This window comes from Oncorhynchus nerka, linkage group LG21, assembly GCF_034236695.1.
Source record: "Oncorhynchus nerka isolate Pitt River linkage group LG21, Oner_Uvic_2.0, whole genome shotgun sequence".
Classification (NCBI taxonomy): Eukaryota; Metazoa; Chordata; class Actinopteri; order Salmoniformes; family Salmonidae; genus Oncorhynchus; species Oncorhynchus nerka.
Window position 1 is genome coordinate 18,017,478 of NC_088416.1, and position 21,535 is coordinate 18,039,012.

A 21,535-nucleotide genomic window follows, 5' to 3' on the forward strand; every position below is an offset into this window, starting at 1 on the left:
ATTCACCCTCTGAATGGCACACCTACACAATCCATGTCTCAAGGCTTAAAAATCATTCTTTAACCCGTCTCCTCTTCATTTTAACAAGTGACATCAATAAGGGATCATAGTTCAACTGGATTCACCTCTTCAGTCTGTGTCATGGAAAGAGCCGGTGTTCATAATGTTTTGTACACTCAGTTAGCAGAAGAAGCCTTGCATCATCAGCATCTTACACATACTCAGAATAATGTAGGCATATTTAGTCTGACTGAATTGACAGGTTATATTGAAGAAAGGCGACATTACACGCGAAGAGCACATACACTGGAATAGGTCACAGAACAAAAACTTGGAACAATTTCTTTCAGACAATCTAAGAATAAGAATTTCTCATACCTTCCAGAGAAATGTATCCCACAATAAATTATATCCACGTAAATACTATACTGTAAAAAATATATATCATCAGTCAATTATGAGAAATCATACAGGAAGCGGACTCCACAAGATGGTCCCAGTGTGGGTATAAGCTATAGGAAAATATTATCATTAGTGCTATGTTCATAGTAATAATTATTTACTTTTTGAAAGTGTGGCACACAGCTCATGCTACAACATAAATACTTAACCATAAGAGTACAAAATATTGAACGTCTATTGTAAGGTGTGTTTTTGATCAAAGATAAATAATTACAGTGATTATACCTATAGTAGTACTGTATTATTCATTGTAACAACAATAATATTAACACACTTATTTTACATTGGAACACATACTTGTTTATCGTAGCTAGGGCCAGTGATTTTCCTGACCACATGACCTGACCAGGAAAGACTCCTGGGCCTAATCATACTTTTTACTTAAGTGTTATACACCAATTAGTATTCAACTTCTACATTTTAGTTAGGGCCTTGAGTTTTTCCAGCCAAGGACAAACTCCTGCACCTTTATTAGTGAATACTTCACAGTATCAAAGAAATAATTACATGAAGGCTAGCTCTGGTCCATGGTGTTACATACGGCTTGCTGATGCTGAGCATTCCCAAGCAAGCCCCACATAAACCCCTGAACCAAAGCTACATGAAAGCGTTACACTTTCCTTTACACAACCCTGTTTCCTTTATAAGGTTCTCCGAATGACCCTGTCAGCCTACTCTGTAGTGGTGTTTCTCAATCCTGGTCCTGGGGACCCAAAGGGGTGCACATTTTTGTTTTTTTCCTTTCGCACCTGACAACGCACCATCTTGACCACACAGCAGTGCAGAGCTTTCAAGGCCTCCTTCGAGGTGTCCTCCAAACCATGCAGAAAGGTAAGCAGACCAGGCATAACATTGCTTCTTTTTTCTTTCGCTCTCTTTTCAATGTGCACCCCTTTGTGTCCCCAGGACCAAGATTGAGAAGCGCTGCTCTATAGGACCCTGATTGTATCTATGTATCTAAATATCTCCTTTCGCTATGTTGACTAATGTGAACTAATCAGGGGTTAGAGTGATGTGTAAATAATTTCCTGTATAACATTGCTAAAAATTCTAACACACTAACCTGAGCGCAAACTCTAGACCTAAGTTACCTAACCCACATACTTCACTCATTCACATACAAATCGAGCGTGCCACTCTGTATCCTTCAACTCATCTCAACCTATAATGAAAGCTATCCCTCCAACGTTCCTCCATATCTACCTGTACCTTTATTCCAGTCATTCATTTAGGCTCAACTTCCATTCACTTTCTGATTTGGCTGAATTGACCCCATCCGTGCTATGAACCAGTGGCCATCTCCAATACAACGGTTTTTGGGTTGAATCATGTTCTGGTGGCAGCTCTGCCCCTAGCCTGCTGTAAACCTCTCTGGTATGTGTCTTCACTCTGCTCCTAAACCCAGCTGCCAAGAAGACTCCCTAACCAACCATGTGGACAACCATAAGCAGGTCAGATCATGAGCTAAATGAATGAAACACTGAAACATTCATTAGCAACCTAATAAGTAACATAGGTTTCTGACTCACAAACACACAGACCTGACAGACCTGGATTCAAATAGTATTTCTTCTCTTCAAAATACTTTAACTGCTCTTGCTTTCCTGGGCAATCCTCCCCTCCCTTATATGAAACATGAGAGAGTATCAGATAAAAGTATGATGTCATAGGATTTCACATCTGTCTGCTACAGGTAGGACGTTGGGATCAAGCAAAAGAGAGTGGCCGTGTCCGAATACACATACTTGCGTCCTAAATAGTAGGACGTTTGAGTATGTGAAAAAAAGTTTTATAGTATGTGAAATCTTGAAGAGCTAGTGTTACTTTAAATGCCCGGATGTCATACTCATTTTGGCTTTCCATCTAGTAGAATAGGCACTATTGAGGAAGATAATCGTCTTTTCACACCCGTGTGTTCGACAACAACTGATAATCAGATTAGGGGACAAAAGTGATTGCGCATTCGATGATGCCTTCTCAGTGTGGATGAGTAGTGTTTTGATATTTGTTGCTTACTGCATACGTTTGTACTAAACACAATGTTCTAAATAGTATGTAATATGATTAGTACACAGTATGCAGTTTAAGTAAGTAACGGGCAAGCCAGATTTAGTTCACGCCCTACGTCATAGTTGAGACCTTAAATGGCTACCTGGGTCATGTTTGGTATGGAAAAACGTGTTCTTAGTGGATAAGTCGAGGTAGTACATCCCTATTTCACTCCTAAGGTTTCCTCCCTACAGAACATGACCAGGTGTTTCCTATTATGCTTTTACTTGGTCATGTACAATAAGCCTGGTCAGACATGGATATGGACCCAGCTCAAGCATGGTTGGTGTGATGACCTTCTGGGTCTAGTAGGATAACTGGCCATTAGCTGCTTCTCTGAGTGGTGATTGGTGGAGTGAGTCAGGGGTCAAGGGTGAGGGGTCAGGATGTGAAGTAGGAGTTCTGCATGGAGTAGAGGCGGTCGATGGGGTTTCCCACCCGGCCCGCCAGGAGCCCACTGTCCGCCACTGCCAGGAGACAGTCGCCGAGGTGACTGAGGCTCCCGTCGCTGTCCAGATCGTGGAACACAGTCTCTGAATCTAAAGGGAGAAATAGAGTTAGTGTGTTTGTCTGTTTGGTCCGTCTGTCCATCTCGCTCTCTTTTTATGTTTCTCTCGCTCACCGTAGGAGTGGAGATGTTCAGAGCCCAGCTGAGGGGGTGTGAGGCCATGGCGGAACGGCTCTCCTCCGTAGATGTTGGGGTCCAGAGCCAGTAGTTGCTGTCGTGGCAACGAAGGGTACGACAACAGACCGTCCAATCCGTGACCACTAGAACCGTCTGGGAAGAGAGAGACAGAACATGAATCAATCCCTGCATCTCTTCCTCTCGTCCTGCCCCTTTACCTCCAGAGACATTGTTTCACCTGCCTTGAGTTGAGTTTCCTGAAACTTAGCTACTTTGGCAAGCTACTCTATTTAATTGTTACTTTTGTAGCGAAAGACTAATCTTCCTGTGCATGAATGACCAAAAATGGTCAAATTAAGCACTTCTATATCTACCGTCCCGCGAGTTAAGTACCAGTTAGCTACAAGGCTTTTGGGAAACCCCTGCTCTGTTCTCCCCTCTCTTACCCTCACTGTCATCGTTGCTCTGTCGCCCCCCCCTGGTCGGCCCTCTCCTGGACCCTCCCAGCTGCTCCTGTTCCTGCTGCTGCTGCTGTTGCTGCTGCCTGCGAGCTATCTTCTTCATCTGCAACGCACAGGACCAACACACACTGGCACACTGATAATGGACCCAATGGCGCTATTGCTCTGTCGTTCGTTAGAAGGATAGTTAACCAAAATTGCATTGTTATTTGGGTGAACTATCCTTTTACTGTGCTTTAGCCTTTAAAATAAATGTTAGCATGCGGTTTCAGAGCAATTGCGCCGTTAGATTCATTATTAGTGTTATATTAGTGTCATGGGCGGGGGGAGTGGCGATTCAGGACAGGTCAAATATCTCACCTTTGCTCTCTGGTTTTGGAACCACACCTGCACGACTCGAACCGTCAACCCGGTCTCAGCTGCCAGTGTCTCTCTCACCTGAAGATAAGAGAAATTAAGCCATGACACTAAATGGGACAGTGTGTGTATATGTCTGTGTGTCCGTGTGTGAGAAAAAAAAAGAGAGACAGAAAAGTGAAAGAGAGAAAGAACAAAATAAATAAACCGTGTTAAGCCTGGTCTGCTTACCTTTCTGCAAGGTTTGGAGGACACCTCGAAGGAGGCCTTGAAAGCTCTGCGCTGCTGTGTGGTCAAGATGGTGCGTGGTCGCTTTGACCGTTTGTGGTCCTTCCCTTCGCCGCCCTTCCCCCCTACAGAACCGCCCCCACCATCCTCATCCTCACTCTTCACTGAGGGGTGTGGAGAGAGACAATAGGATCTTCAATTGACAGACAAACTGGTATCAAATGGTGCCTAGTAGTGAATCCCAATGAAAAAACAAGTCATTAGGTTATCACTGTGTAATTATGTAATCTCCTGCACTTTCTGTACCATAACAAAGTGTCATCCAGGGATTGTATTGGTTGATTGATTGATTGATTTGTTGGTTGCCCTGTCTTTTCCTGTTACCTGACTCAGTGGGTGTGGGGCTGATGGCAGCCAGCATCTCCCTCTCCTTCTCGTAGTCTCCCCTGCAGAGCAACTGTCCCTCCTTCAGGACAAACTCGTCTCCACGCTGCAGCCGGCGCTCACATTCACAGCAGCTGAAACAGCCCAGGTGGTACACCTGCCCCAGCACACGCATGATCAGCTCTGAGCGCCCAATCACCTGCAGGCACGCACTGCACTTCCTGACAAACAGCCTATAGGGACAGAGGGGAGAAAGGGTGCGTTCCAGTGTGTAATAGATAAGTTGTCTTTATTGCAGTCGGGTGTGTTCCAGGTTGTCTTTTTTGCAGTCTTGAAGATGTTTAACATCTCTAGAATCACAGTAGGAATATGATCAAGTAATATTCTGAGATGTGCAGAAGACACCGTCTTGACCACACAGCAGCACAGAGATTTTAAGGCCTCATTTGAGGTGTTCTTCCAAACCGTCTTTTTTGTAGTTGGGCTGCAGATGATCAGGTCTCACATCGCTTGCAGGAGTTGTTGTAATTTCTCACTAACATGATATTAGCAGTCCTCTGAGATGTGCCGAGCGACTGAATTAAAGACAACATGAAACGCACCCAAAGGCAGAGACAGATTGCCTGAAAGATTAGACCTCATTTGCACCTGTGAAGATTCTCAATCAAACCTGTGTACGGTATCTAATTAAATGTCACATCAGCATTTCCCATAACTTAAAGCTTGAACATGTAACATAGTTAACATCTACATCTACATGGTAATGCTTTAGAATGTCATTCTTCACTGATGACACTTGGGGGCAGTAGTCAACTGACGTGTAGGGAGCCTGCACTGAAGTGTTGGTGGATTCTAGTTTTTTACGAATTCTTTACATCAATCTATTGAACGAGCTGGTACAGCCCATCATTACCTACTATTCACAATTAGTAGGATGTAGAAGAGAACATGTGAAACAAGTATCGTGCTTGGACAGTTTTTTTTAACAGTTCACACACATTCACAGGGCTTTGTTGTCTACTTTCTTTTTGTTCATTCACCACTACTCTCGTGTGTCCCACCCCACCCCTTTCATTTTCTCATACTCTTCATTCTCTTCTCATCAACATATCAATTCAATTTAAAGGCCCCAAAACTCCTGCTTTTAAATTCCTCTTGAATTCCAGTTGTTTTATTCCTCTATCCCCCCTTTCTTCTATCGCTCTCCAGTATTTTTCTGACAGGATTCCCAATTCTCCCCCCTCCCTCCATACTCCTTCGCTCCCTCCCTCCACAGTTCAGTGAAACTAATAAAGACAGGATTAATTAGATTGTTGTTTAAACAGTGCGATGCCCAGACAGACGCTGTAAACTCATAACCAGGGATTGGCCATAGCATGGGGTTAATCTCTCTCGCTCTCCTCTCTCTTTTACACACCAAAACACACACACACACACACACTTTCCTCTTTCTTTATCGGTCTCTCTAGCCTAACCCAACCCACAAACTCTCACATATATTTACAGGAAACCAAGGTTACTCATCAATATACGGTGAGTACTTCCATATACATTTCTACAATATCTAAGCATATTTAAAACACACACCTGCACACGCCTAATCATATTATGACATATTGACACAGGAAATCCTGGGTCATTAAACAAGACTGCAAACAATAGGTCTGCTGTGCAGAGACTTAGCTCATAGAAAGAGAGAGACCATAGAGAGAAAAATGTTTCTGTTGAGCAAGGGATGACTGGATGAGATGAGAAAGTGACATGATGACTAGGGACAGAGAGATGAAGGGAGGAAGTTAGAGGGAAGGAGAGAAGTGTTAAGGCTGGGTGAGAGGAAGGTGTCAGTACCCCAAATCTGAAGGGCGGAGAGGGGAAGAGGTGAGGAGAGGAGAGTGAGCCAGGTCGGCACATTAGAGCTCCTAATCTGTGATCTTGTCCGAACCACAGCTGCCACGGATAATCTCTCTCAATCCATCTGTCTGCCAAACTAGCTAACACTCTCGAAAATTACCCCAATCACAGCCCACCACTGTCACACATACTTACTTAACCAAACACACTCACTTGCCAAACACACTTACACACACGCGTGCGAATACTCACACACACACACAGACGCACGCACACACACCGATCGAGGAGTACCACTTCAACACTAATCCAGGCAACACCACCACCACGACTATCAATTCACTTCACACTCCATTATACCGAGCTGTCTCTGTCTACAACACACAGAAAGTTATTTCAAGTGCCTCCTCTTAATTGCCTCATTGCCTACAGCAATTGTAAGTAAAATATCTCATCCAATAGCCCCGAAAATGGCAAACCAGAATTTTTAATTTTAAAGGGGAAATCTGCTATTTTTTTTACTTTAACATTCACAACATATACACATTAATTATTGAAGAAAATAACTTATGCCTCATGAGCTTAGTTCAATTGTTATCCTATAATATAAGATTGTTTTACTGCTTTGTTTGTAAATAAAGTAATTGTAAACAGACACAGACACGGCTAAAACTATACATTTGATCTCATGGATGGTCAGTCCTTGCATCAATAGCTCTGTATACATTTGAGAGTAGTTACATTTCTCCATCCTTCAGCTATTTACAAAATCATTGGCAGGGTGCCAGCTTTGTTATTTGAACTGCAGATTTCCCCGTTAAATCCCAGTTTGTTTTTTAAATCCATTTTATACTGCCATAATTTACTCAACATAAAGGCGACATGGGACAACGATCACCAGACCACAATTCCTCTGCAGTGTTTAAGTCCTGATTTTTGGTTATTAATCCCATTTCATAGTGCCACATATTGTAGAATTTAATAAACTTGGAAACTGAAGGCAATGGTCACTGAGGGAGGTCTCTAAGTCGATCAGTCTAATCCCCCTAATAGAAGTGTAATTCACAATAGACCCACCCACCTCTGTCCCGAATGGCACCATATTCCCTTTATAGTGGCTGCTATCAAGATGAATGGTCCCACTTTAGACAAAACATAATGAAGCCTTCATAAACCCTTTATAAAGCCTATATAGGTGTCTCCGAAATTATCACAAGCATTCGTAAGCAAACGGAGTTAGATTTTACCCTGCTTGGCACTTTGACCTCCCCAATTCACGGCACCAATGAGATTGACTGGGTTCGAACCCCAGTGGGTTATGACTGTTGAGACATTAGCTTGGGGAGCGAATGCAAGTCCTCAGATCTCAGCAAAGACTATGTTATGCATGTGTTAGTTGTATGTTGATGTGTATGTGGACCTGCTTGCTCCTATGTGCGTAAGCATGCATGTTCGGTATGTGTCCATCCATGTGAATGGATTAGTGAAAATGTGCATTGGGTTTTGTATTGTCAGCTATCAGTGAATGTTTGTTTTAGCATATTGGAAATGTAAGCTTGGGTGAGGTTGTGGGTAATGGTATCTTTACAGTGAATCTGGATGTTACAATCTTAGTATAGCTTTAGTATAATTTTATTTTGGTGTGTGTCCACGTGCATGTGTGTGTGCACGTTCAAGTGTGTGTGTGAGCGGATATTGCACTGTGAAGCAGGATGGCTCAGAGCCAGGGTTCAGTAATCACATCATCTCCCTGCACTGCTTCTGTGTTATTAAAATTTCCCAGCATTCCCCACGATACAGCTCCCCCCGCCGCCACCACACACACACACACACACACACACACACGCTCGTGACTCACACACTAAGATGCCCGCATACAAAAACAGACACATACACAAAAAAAATGCTTGGTTGTTTGGTTGACCCAACTGCTGGGTTGCAGGTGTTTGGTCACTTGGTTGCGTGGTTTTCTTTAAAAACTGCTGGGTCATTGGTGCTGGGTTATTGATCCAGCAGGTCAGATCATTAGACTGGAGGCCTAGTTTAATATGGTTGTTGCTTTCAGATAGTTATTTTTAGCCACCCATGAGAGTAAATGTAATTCCTGTTAATCTGTTCTGTTGTATAGTTATCACACGTTTAGATCCATAAAGCTTACATAAGTGTATGAGTTCCCCTAAAAGCGTATGTAAATCCCACTGTTGCGATACAATAAGGTGGTATGCCTTATTATAATTAAGCAATGAGGCCCGAGGTGGTGTGTGGTATATGGCCAATATACCACAGCTAAGGGTTGTTCTTACACACGATGTAACGCGGAATGCCTGGACACAGCTCTTAGCCGTGGAACAAAAGTGTGTGGACACCCCTTCAAATTAGTTTGGCTATTTCAGCCACACGCGTTGCTGACAGGTGTATAAAATCGAGCACACAAACCTTGCAATCTCCATAGACAAACATTGACAGTAGAATGTCCTTACTGAAGAGCTCAGTGACTTTTAACATGGCACCGTCATAGGATGCCACCTTTCCAACAACTCAGTTCATCGAATGTCTGCCCTACTAGAGCTGCCCCAGTCAACTGTAAGTGCTGTTATTGGGAAGTGTAAATGTATAGGAGCAACAATGGCTCAGCCGCGACGTGGTAAGCCACACAAGCTCACAGAACGGACCGCTGAGTGCTGAAGCACATAGCGTGCAAAAATGGTCTATCCTCATTTGCAACATTCACTACAGAGTTCCAAACTGCCTCCGGAAGCAACGTCAGCACAAGAACTGTTCGTCGGGAGCTTTATGAAATGGGTTTCCATGGCCGAGCAGCCTCACACAAGCCTAAGATCACCATGCGCAATATCAAGCGTTGGCTGGAGTGGTGTAAAGCTTGCCGCTATTGGACTCAGGAGCAGTGGAAATGTATTCTCTGGAGTGATGAATCACACTTCACCATCTGGCAGTCAGACAAACGAATCTGGGAGAGAATGCTCCTGAGTCCGAATGCATAGTGTCAAGTGTAAAGTTTGGTGGAGGAGGAATAATGATCTGGGGATGTTTTTAATGGTTCGGGCTAGGCCCCTTAGTTCCAGTGGAGGGAAATCTTAATGCTACAGCATACAATGACATTCTAGACGATTCTGTGCTTCCAACTTTGTGGCAACAGTTTGGGGAAAGCACTTTCCTGTTTTAGCATGACAATGCCCCCGTGCACAAAGCGAGGTCCATACAGAAATGGTTTGTCAAGATTGGTGTGGAAGAACTTGATTGGCCCGCACAGAGCCCTGACCTCAAACCCATCTAATACCTTTGGGATGAATTGGAACGCCGACTGCGAGCCAGGCCTAATCGCCCAACATCAGTGCCCGACCTCACTAATGCTCATGGCTGAATGGAAGCAAGTCCCTGCAGCAATGTTCCAACATCTAGTGGAAAGCCTTCCCAGAAGAGTGGAGTCTGTTATAGCAGCAAATGAGGGGACCAACTCCATATTAATGCCCATGATTTTGGAATGAGCTGTTCGACGAGCACGTGTCCACATACTTTTGGCCATGTAGTGTATATTGGCCATATATCACAAACCCAATTGTCATACTTAAGTATCAAAAGTAAAAGTATAAATAATTTCAAATTCCTTATATTAAGCAAAGCAGATAGCACCATTTTCATGTTTTTAAAATGTACAGATAGTCAGGGGTACACTCCAATACTCAGACATAATTTAAAAACAATGCATTTATATTTAGTGAGTCTGCCAGATCAGAGGCAGTAGGGATAACCACGTGTTCTCTTGATAAGTGTGTGAATTGGACCATTTACCTGTTCTGCTAAGCATTCATCATGTAACAAGTACTTTTGGGTGTCAGGGAAAATGTATGGAGTACAAAGTACATCATTTTTTAAAGGAATGTAGTGAAGTAAAAGTTGTCAAAAATATAAAAAGCAAAGTAAAGATACGCAAAAAAACTACTTAAGTAGTACTTTAAAGTACTTTTACTTAAGTACTTTACACCACTGCCCCCGAGGTACCTTAATGCTATTGTAACCTGGTTACCAACGTACCTAGAGCAGTAAAAATAACTTCTGTCATACCCGTCGTACACAGTCTTTTATATACTGGTTGGTTTGAGCCATGAATGCTGATTGGCTGACAGCCCTTTAGCTGTGGTATATTGGTCATATACCACACTGCCTTGGGCTTTATTTCTTAAACATACCACGGCTGTCAGCCAATCAGCACTCAGGGCTCGAACCATCCAGTTTATAATACAGCATGTAATAAATTATCTTCACATTATGAAATAATGTGTCAAATGCAAAAACAAAATAACAGGTGGCCAATAAAGCTGAGTTGACCTAGCTGAAAATAATTGAAGGATTATATTAAAACAGACCTAGCTGCTAGGTCAACTCAGCATGAGAGTAAAAACTACACAATTGATGGTTAAATTAACCCATGTTTGGATAATCCCAACAACTCAACTTGTCTGGGTCTGGGTCAAAATAACCCAGCGTGTGTTCTGTCCAATATTTAGCTAGCGTTGGGTTACCAAATAATCCAAATTGGGTTGTTTTTAACACAGCATTCTTTTGAGTGTATGGGTCACAGACACGGTACATCACAGAACAGTGAAATACAAACAGAAACAACTTGCAATCACACACACATATGCAGATGGAAGGCATTTCCTTCAAAGCCTATGTGTACTTATAGACAACGTGCATCAGACAGTCTTATTTGATTTCCAAACATTGAGGTATACAGTATGAATGACTCTCTGATTAGTATAAAATACAATATCAAGGTCTATTACTAATGACTAGCAGACCAGTCTCTCCATAGACTCCTAGCTTTTCTCAGTGCAACTATTTACACTGTTCACAATAATACTTCAGATATTCCATACTCTGATCTCGACTGAAAGACTACCCTTTAATGACAGTTCAGATATGGCATCACATGAAAAAATGTAATATACCTGCAAAGAGTAGCGACTGAAAACTGTGCTTGATGCTTGGGAGAGTGTGAGAGGAATGTGATATGTGTGAGGACATGGATGAGTGTGTGTGTGTGTGTGTGTGTGTGTGTGTGTGTGTGTGTGTGTGTGTGTGTGTTTAGATAAAAGCTAATCCCCAGGCCACCAGAACGCAATATCCTGTCTGGCGGTTTCTCATTTCCTGTCTCTCTCTGGTGGAGCGGGATGCAGGGGGAAGGTGGAGGAAGACTGTGGAGGGGAGGAGACTCGTTGCCCCAGAAACAGGAGATACAGCCCCCCGATTTGAGAATGTTGACATCGCTCTCTCTCTGCCTCTCTGTCTCTCTCCCTCCCTCTCTCAGGTCCACCCCCATCTTTTCTTTTCTCTTTTTTTCTCTCGCTATTCTTCTTTTATTATCTCAGATTTAATAACGGCGAGGCGAGCAGCTTGTTCTTCCATGAAACATTTATTAGCTGTCTGTAATGAAATTGTTGTGGGGGAGGCCAGATGATGGGGGACTCATCGGGCATTATGCAAAAACTATGGCAATATTACTGGGGGGTGACACAGACACACCTCGGCTCACACCTCACCTTCCTCCTCTTGTCTTCTTCTCCTAAATCTCTCTTTTGCTCTCTCTAGCTTTTATCCAATTCTCACTCCCCATCTGCAATTTATCAACTTTCTCCAACTTCTCCTCATTTTCAGTCACATCTCTATTCTCTTTATGTCCTTTCTCTCTGTATTGTTTTGGCACAATGCATGCCTTGATATAAATGTATCACTGTAAGGTTCTGTTTCTCCATCTATTTTCTCTTCCTACCTCTTCTCTCTTTCACACCTCTTTCATCACCTGTTGACCTGAGCTGGGAGGTGACGTAAGAACCCTTACTGTGTGTCTGGTGGAAGAGAAGGAGTGTGTCTGAAATAGCACAATTTTACTTATATAGAGGCACTACTTTTGACCAGAATGGTAACCTATTCCCTATATAGTGCACTATAGTGAAATACTTTAATGCCATTTAGTGTCATTTTGATGGAGACAGGTGTAGGACATTACATCAAAGTTGGATCAGCCTGTAGTGTGGTTTTCCACTTTAATTTTGAGTGTGACTCCAAATCCAAATGCAGGTCATCAGTCTGGATATGGAGTACTAAAGTTGTCTGTGTCTGTCTGTCTGTCTGTCTGTCTGTCTGCCTGCCCATACCCCATGTGGACAACCATGTATGAGCCAAGACCAACAATATATCCCAAACGCACTCCTACAACCCCTCAGACTGAACTATAGTGAGTGCAAACACATGGGATGAATTCCTAACAATTCTACAAAAAAAGTGAGTATTCTTCAGAGTGGATATCATTGGCTGCAATAGGTTATGCTTCGGTTCAGACTATGTACTCCATTGCACAGTAGGCTTGCTGCAGTTGTGTTGATCAATCAGCTTTGTGGGTTTTTGGCATATATGTTTTAGCAGTATATGTTTTAGCAGTATGGGGTAGAATGTCTTGATTTAACCCATTCCCTCCACTGTGCATACTAACTAATTATCCATCTCCTAGCACAGTTATACTGTATATTACAGTATATACAGAATATAACTATATACTGGTACTGTGAGTATATAGTTATTCTCTTAGGCTTGCCATCACTGGAGTGGCTGAATACATTTGGTAATTAGCACTGTGTCCAATCAACCCCCTCCCTCCATCCCAACCTCCCTCTCCTCCCATCCTGAGACACAAAGAGGCGCTGAGCGGAGAGACGATTAAGAGAAAACGAGGGATAAACAGAGAGATAAACTGATTGGTGTCATCACTGCTATCAATCTCAACGAGGTAAATGAGGTTTGGAATCGAGAAATATTATTACAAACCAGACAGTGATGAACGAGGTAATGGAGAGAGGAGGAGCGAGATAGGGAGGAGGATAAGGGGGATGGGTGGGAGAGATACTGTATCTGTGTGGAAGACATGATTTTTCTGTTCTTAATCCCAGCATAGGACAACAGTGATTCCACATATAACCATGTAAGATGAGAAGGTGGGCTTCTGGCCTGGCAGTTTGAGAGATTGTTTGGTCAGTAAACGTTGGTCTTGGCTGAAACTCTTGGGGTCTCCGCTCCGAATCCCAGTCCCGCCGTACTTTCCACACAAACCTCTAACTTTCGTTTCCTGTCTCTCTCCACTGTCTCTACTACTAAAAACATCAATGGTGTTTTTACCAACAATACCACCACCTATCGTGATACAGTGATATCCACTGTAGTGTTCTACATGTTGATATCCAACCCATATGTGTGTGCAGTAGGAGCAGGCTATCTGTTGCCTGGTGAGCGGGGGTGTAGATAGGCCTCAGAGCCCCCCACTTTAGACTGAACCTGGGCTCCAGGCTCCTCCAGGCTCTAGTCGCCCGCCGGGCCCCAGGGGCGCAGGGCCTTTATTGGTCTGAGACCTAGGTCAGCCCGGAGACTGCTCTCTGTTGCTCTGTGGGAAGTGTGTATCAGAGTGTGATTGGGGGATACTGGAGAGTCTGTATGGGCAGCGGTCTGTGTCTCTTTGCCTGTCTTGGAAATTGTGTGTAATAAAAACACACAACTCTCGCCTAAGAAAAAGGACTAATATGAAAATATTTGAAAACAATGGCTAGACGGAGATACTGTAGCGGGAGGAGGCAAACAGCAGGGCTCAGCAGAGTGGAACCATGCTCCTCATGTAATGAGTAACCCTAACCCTAGCTTCAACCACTACCCTTACTCTAGCTTCAACCACTACCCTAACCCTAGCTTCAACCACTACCCTAACCCTAGCTTCAACCACTACCCTAACCCTAGCTTCAATCACTACCCTAACCCTAGCTTCAACCACTACCCTAACCCTAGCTTCAACCACTACCCTTACTCTAGCTTCAACCACTACCCTTACTCTAGCTTCAACCACTACCCTTACTCTAGCTTCAACCACTACCCTTACCCTAGCTTCAACCACTACCCTTACCCTAGCTTCAACCGCTACCCTTACCCTAGCTTCAACCACTACCCTTACCCTAGCTTCAACCACTACCCTTACCCTAGCTTCAACCACTACCCTTACCCTAGCTTCAACCACTACCCTTACTCTAGCCTCAACCACTGCCCTTACTCTAGCCTCAATCACTGCCCTTACTCTAGCCTCAACCACTGCCCTTACTCTAGCCTCAACCACTACCCTTACTCTAGCTTCAACCACTACCCTTACTCTAGCTTCAACCACTACCCTTACTCTAGCTTCAACCACTACCCTTACTCTAGCTTCAACCACTACCCTTACTCTAGCTTCAAGTCCACATCCCTGTTTAACCCTAACTTCAACCACTACCCTTACTCTAGCTTCAACCACTATCCTTACTCTAGCTTCAACCACTACCCTTACCCTAGCTTCAACCACTACCCTTACCCTAGCTTCAACCACTACCCTTACTCTGGCTTCAAGACCACATCCCGGTTCAACCCTAACCCTAAATCCAACTCCAACCATAATCCCCCACCTCCAAATTCACAATTGAAATTCTGATTAGCTCCACAAGCTAATACCTAGGCTTAGCTCAGTGGGCTAACACAGTCTTAGGACTAACACTGGGAGATCTGGGTTCAGGAGACCCAGTCGGCCATTACAAGGTCACTATGAGAGTGCTATGGGAATGATACAGTAAGTACTTGATTCAATCAGATCCACTTTAGCCCGCGATAACCGACAACTGCATAGCAGTATTATTGTTTTATTTAGACGATGTTGGAGGTGGAACTGCGTTGGAATTGTCAAATCAGCAAGCGGCTCCCCGTGTTATACCTATCGCGGACATTGCCATTGGATGCACCCAGTCACATTTGTATAAACTGGTTGAATCTACACCTAAGCACACAACTCCAGACCGCAAAGGGTTACAGCAAAAAAAGAGACCTTCCTCCAATATGAATCTTTCCACTATTTCTAGTAAATTCTTATACACAGACACTCACTCACTTCAAATTATCATACAGTGTGTGTGTGTGTGTGTGTGGTGCTGATGGAATGACTGCAGGGAACAAAAGGAAACATTGTTACTGATCTTCTGAAGGTCACAAGTAAAGACGTGTGCCAAGTCTCTCACAGAGACAGACATACACAGTACACACACTATATAGAAAGAGAGAGACTCATCATATGTACACTATATACAGTGGGGCAAAAAAGGTATTTAGTCAGCCACCAATTGTGCAAGTTCTCCCACTTAAAAAGATGAGAGGCCTGTAATTTTCATCATAGGTACACTTCAACTATGACACACAAAATGAGAGAAAAAAAAATCAGAAAATCACATTGTAGGATTTTTAATTAATTTATTTGCAAATTATGGTGGAAAATAAGTATTTGGTCAATAACAAAAGTTTATCTCAATACTTTGTTATATACCCTTTGTTGGCAATGACAGAGGTCAAACGTTTTCTGTAAGTTTTCACAAGGTTTTCACACACTTTTGCTGGTATTTTGGCCCATTTCTCCATGCAGATCTCCTCTAGAGCAGTGATGTTTTGGGGCTGTTGCTGGGCAACACAGACTTTCGACTCCCTCCAAAGATTTTCTATGGGGTTGAGATCTGGAGACTGGCTAGGCCACTCCAGGACCTTGAAATGCTTCTTACGAAGCCTCTCCTTCGTTGCCCGGGTGGTGTGTTTGGGATCATTGTCATGCTGAAAGACCCAGCCACGTTTCATCTTCAATGCCCGTGCTGATGGAAGGAGGTTTTCACTCAAAATCTCACGATACATGGCCCCATTCATGCTTTCCTTTACACAGATCAGTCGTTCTGGTCCCTTTGCAGAAAAACAGCCCCAAAGCATGATGTTTCCACCCCCATGCTTCACAGTAGGTATGGTGTTCTTTGAATGCAACTCAGCTATCTTTGTCCTCCAAACACGACGAGTTGAGTTTTTACCAAAAAGTTATATTTTGGTTTCATCTGACCATATGACATTCTCCCAATCTTCTTCTGCATCATCCAAATGCTCTCTAGCAAACTTCAGATGGGCCTGGACATGTACTGGCTTAAGCAGGGGGACACGTCTGGCACTGCAGGATTTTAGTCCCTGGCGGCGTAGTGTGTTACTGATGGTAGGCTTTGTTACTTTGGTCCCAGCTCTCTGCAGGTCATTCACTAGGCCCCCCGTGTGGTTCTGGGATTTTTGCTCACCGTTCTTGTGATCATTTTGACCCCACGGGGTGAGATCTTGCGTGGAGCCCCAGATCGAGGGACATTATCAGTGGTCTTGTATGTCTTCCATTTCCTAATAATTGCTCCCACAGTTGATTTCTTCAAACCAAGCTGCTTACCTATTGCAGATTCAGTCTTCCCAGCCTGGTGCAGGTCTACAATTTTGTTTCTGGTGTCCTTTGACAGCTCTTTGGTCTTGGCCATAGTGGAGTTTGGAGTGTGACTGTTTGAGGTTGTGGACAGGTGTCTTTTATACTGATAACAAGTTCAAACAGGTGCCATTAATACAGGTAACGAGTGGAGGACAGAGGAGCCACTTAAAGAAGAAGTTACAGGTCTGTGAGAGCCAGAAATCTTGCTTGTTTTTAGGTGACCATAAACCTTTTTCCACCATAATTTGCAAATAAATTCATTTAAACCCTACAATGTGATTTTCTGGAAAAAAAAATCTCATTTTGTCTGTCATAGTTGAAGTGTATCTATGATGAAAATTACAGGCCTCTCTCATCTTTTTAAGTGGGAGAACTTGCACAATTTGTGGCTGACTAAATACTTTTTTGCCCCACTGTATGTTGGAGTGATTAAAACTCGTTTTTCAACCACTCCACTAATGTCTTGTTAACAAACTATAGTTTTGGCAAGTCGGTTAGGACATCTACTTTGTGCATGACACAAGTAATTTTTACTACAAATGTTTACAGACAGATTATTTCACTTATAATTCACTGTTTTACAATTCCAGTGGGTTAGAAGTTTACATACACTAAATTGACTGTACCTTTAAACAGCTTGGAAAATTCCAGAAAATGATGTCATGGCTTTAGAAGCTTCTGATAGGCTAATTGACATAATTTGAGTCAATTGGAGGTGTACCTGTGGATATATTTCAAGGCCTACCTTCAAACTCAATGCCTCTTTGCTTGACATCATGGGAAAATCAAAAGAAATCAGCCAATACCTCAGAAAAACAATTGTAGACCTCCACAAGTCTGGTTCATCCTTGGGAGCAATTTCCAAATGCCTGAAGGTCACACGTTCATCTGTACAAAAAATAGTATGCAAGTATAAACACCATGGTATCACAAAGCCGTCATACTGCTCAGAAAGGAGACGCGTTCTGTCTCCTAGAGATGAACGTACTTTGGTACGAAAAGTGCAAATCAATCTCAGAACAACAGCAAAGGACCTTGTGAAGATGCTGGAGGAAACACGTACAAAAGTATCTATATCCACAGTAAAACAAGTCCTATATCGAGATAACCTGAAAGGCCACACAGCAAGGAAGAAGCCACTTCTCCAAAACCGCCATAAAAAAGCCAGACTATGGTTTGCAACTGCAGATGGGGACAAAGATCGTACTTCTTGGAGAAATGTTCTCTGGTCCGATGAAACAAAAATGGAACTGTTTGGCCATAATGACCATTGTTATGTTTAGAGGAAAAATGGGGAACCTTGCAAGCCGAAGAACATTATCCCAACCGTGAAGCACGGGGGTGGCAGCATCATGTTGTGGGGGTGCTTGGCTGCAGAAGGGACTGGTGCACTTCACAAAATAAATGACATCATGAGGCAGGAAAATTATGTGGATGTATTGAAGCAACATCTCAAGGGATCAGTCAGGAAGTTAAAGCTTGGTCGCAAATGGGTCTTCCAAATGGACAATGACCCCAAAGTTGTGGCAAAATGGCTTAAGGACAACAAAGTCAAGGTATTGGAGTGGCCATCACAAAGCCCTGACCTCAAACCCTATAGAAAATGTGTGGGCAGAACTGAAAAAGCGTTTGCGAGCAAGGAGGCCTACAAACCTGACTCAGTTACACCAGCTCTGTCAGGAGGAATGGGCCAAAATTCACCCAACTTATTGTGGGAAGCTTGTGGAAGGCTACCCGAAACATTTGACCCAAGTTAAACAATTTAAAGGTAATGCTACCAAATACTAATGGAGTGTATGTAAACTTCTGACCCACTGGGAATGATGAAAGAAATAAAAGCTGAAATAAATAATGTTCTCTACTATTATTCTGACATTTCACATTCTTAAAATAAAGTGGTGATCCTAACTGACCTAAGACAGGGAATTTTTACTAGGATTAAATGTCAGGAATTGTGAAAAACTGAGTTTAAATGTATTTGGGTAAGGTGTATGTAAACTTCTGACTTCAACTGTACACACTATATAGAGAGAGACTCAACACATATATACACACACACACACACACACGCACATATACCCTGCTCAAAAAAATAAAGGGAACACTTAAACAACACAATGTAACTCCAAGTCAATCACACCTCTGTGAAATCAAACTGTCCACTTAGGAAGCAACACTGATTGACAATACATTTCACATGCTGTTGTGCAAATGGAATAGACAACAGGTGGAAATTATAGGCAATTAGCAAGACACCCCCAATAAAGGAGTGGTTCTGCAGGTGGTGATCACAGACCACTTCTCAGTTCCTATGCTTCCTGGCTGATGTTTTGGTCACTTTTGAATGCTGGCGGTGCTTTCACTCTAGTGGTAGCATGAGACGGAGTCTACAACCCACACAAGTGGCTCAGGTAGTGCAGCTCATCCAGGATGGCACATCAATGCGAGCTGTGGCAAGAAGGTTTGCTGTGCCTGTCAAGCGTAGTGTCCAGAGCATGGAGGCGCTACCAGGAGACAGGCCAGTACATCAGGAGACGTGGAGGAGGCCGTAGGAGGGCAACAAACCCAGCAGCAGAACCGCTACCTCCGCCTTTGTGCAAGGAGGAGCAGGAGGAGCACTGCCAGAGCCCTGCAAAATGACCTCCAGCAGGCCACAAATGTGCATGTGTCTGCTCAAACGGTCAGAAACAGACTCCATGAGGGTGGTATGAGGGCCCGACGTCCACAGGTGTGGGTTGTGCTTACAGCCCAACACCGTGCAGGGCGTTTGGCATTTGCCAGAGAACACCAAGATTGGCAAATTCCCCACTGGCGCCCTGTGCTCTTCACAGATGAAAACAGGTTCACACTGAGCACATGTGACAGACGTGACAGAGTCTGGAGACGCCGTGGAGAACGTTCTGCTGCCTGCAACATCCTCCAGCATGACCGGTTTGGCGGTGGGTCAGTCATGGTGTGGCATTTCTTTTCCTCCATGTGCTCCCCAGAGGTAGCCTGACTGCCATTAGGTACCGAGATGAGATCCTCAGACCCCTTGTGAGACCATATGCTGGTGCGGTTGGCCCTGGGTTCCTCCTAATGCAAGACAATGCTAGACCTCATGTGGCTGGAGTGTGTCAGCAGTTCCTGCAAGAGGAAGGCATTGATGCTATGGACTGGCCCGCCCGTTCCCCAGACCTGAATCCAATTGAGCACATCTGGGACATCATGTCTCCCTCCATCCATGCTTTAGTCCAGGTCTGGGAGGAGATCCCTCAGGAGACCATCCGCCACCTCATCAGGAGCATGCCCAGGTGTTGTAGGGAGGTCATACTTGTTTTAAGGACATTACATCAAAGTTGGATCAGCCTGTAGTGTGGTTTTCCACTTTAATTTTGAGTGTGACTCCAAATCCAAATTTGATTTCCATTGATAATTTGTGTGATTTTGTTGTCAGCACATTCAACTATGTCAAGAAAAAAGTATTTAATAAGAATATTTCATTCATTCAGATGTGGAGGATGTGTTATTTTAGTGATCCCTTTATTCTTTTTGAGCAGTGTATATTTTTTTATTTTACCTTTATTTAACTAGGCAAGTCAGTTAAGAACAAATTCTTATTTTCAATGACGGCCTAGGAACAATGGGTTAACTGCCTGTTCAGGGGCAGAACGACAGATTTGTACCTTGTCAGCTCGGGGATTTGAACTTGGTTACTAGTCCAACGCTCTAACCACTAGAGCTACCCTGCCGCCCCATATACACTGTATAGAGACTCAAATCTATCTCTATATGAGAGACTCATATAGAGATATATAGCCTACTTACAACATGGGAGCAAGTCTACTCTGTATAGGTTAAGTCTTTGATCTAGGTTAGACAATACAACATGGTCACCCATTCTATACTTTCAATAATGATATGTATGTACCAATATCGAATGCGATAAGCAAGATTTTCTTAGACACCTGAACTCATGGGTAACAGCTAAACTGTATATGTCAAAGTATTCACACCCCTTGACATTTTGTTGTGTTACAGTCTGAATTTAAAATGTATTAAATTGAGATTTTGTGTCCTTGGCCTACCTACACACAATACTCCATAATGTCAAAGGGAATTATGTTTTTATCCATTTCTACAAATTAATAAAAAATGTAAAGCTGAACTGTCTTTAGTCTATGTATTCAACCCCTTTGTGCTGAACAAGTCACAAAATAAGTTGCATGGACTCACTCTGTGTGCAATAATAGTGTTTAACATGATTTTTGGATGACTACCTCATCTCTGTACCACACACACAATTATCTGTAAAGTCCATCAGCCAAGCAATGAATTTCAAACACAGATTCAACCACAAAGACCAGTGAGGGTTTCCAATGCCTCGCAAAGAAGGGCACCTATTGGTAGGTGATTTTTTTTTAAAGCAGACATTGAATATCCCTTTGAGCATGGTGAAGTTATTAACTACACTTTGGATAGTATACACCCAGTCACTACAAAGATACAGGTGTCCTTCATAACTCAGTTGCCGGAGAGAAAGGAAACTGCTCAAGGATTTCACCATGAGGCTAATGGTAACTTTAAAACAGATACAGAGTATAATGGCTGTGATAGGCGAAAACTGAGGACCGATCAACAATGTTGTAGTTACTCCACAATACTAACCTAATTGACAGAGTCAAAAGAAGGAAGCTTGTACAGAATAAAAAATATTCTAAAACATGCATCCTGTTTGCAACAGAACACTAAAGTAATACTACAAAAAATGTGGCAAAGAAATGTACTTTA

The 21,535-nt window shown here is 43.1% G+C and overlaps 1 protein-coding gene across 1 annotated transcript in view; it reads right to left on the minus strand.

The window, feature by feature from the left end:
• Positions 1 to 177: 177 nt before the first annotated feature.
• LOC115103997 (LIM homeobox transcription factor 1-alpha-like) overlaps positions 178 to 21,535 on the minus strand; it is a 30,367-nt gene continuing 9,009 nt past the window's right edge. Inside the window, exons 4-9 of the mRNA XM_065006718.1 lie at positions 4,567 to 4,799; positions 4,186 to 4,346; positions 3,958 to 4,035; positions 3,583 to 3,700; positions 3,134 to 3,289; positions 178 to 3,050 (exon numbers count right to left, since the gene is read on the minus strand). Coding sequence (XP_064862790.1) covers positions 2,893 to 3,050; positions 3,134 to 3,289; positions 3,583 to 3,700; positions 3,958 to 4,035; positions 4,186 to 4,346; positions 4,567 to 4,799 — 904 coding nt within the window. The 3' untranslated portion in view covers positions 178 to 2,892. The remainder of the gene's footprint in view (positions 3,051 to 3,133; positions 3,290 to 3,582; positions 3,701 to 3,957; positions 4,036 to 4,185; positions 4,347 to 4,566; positions 4,800 to 21,535) is intronic.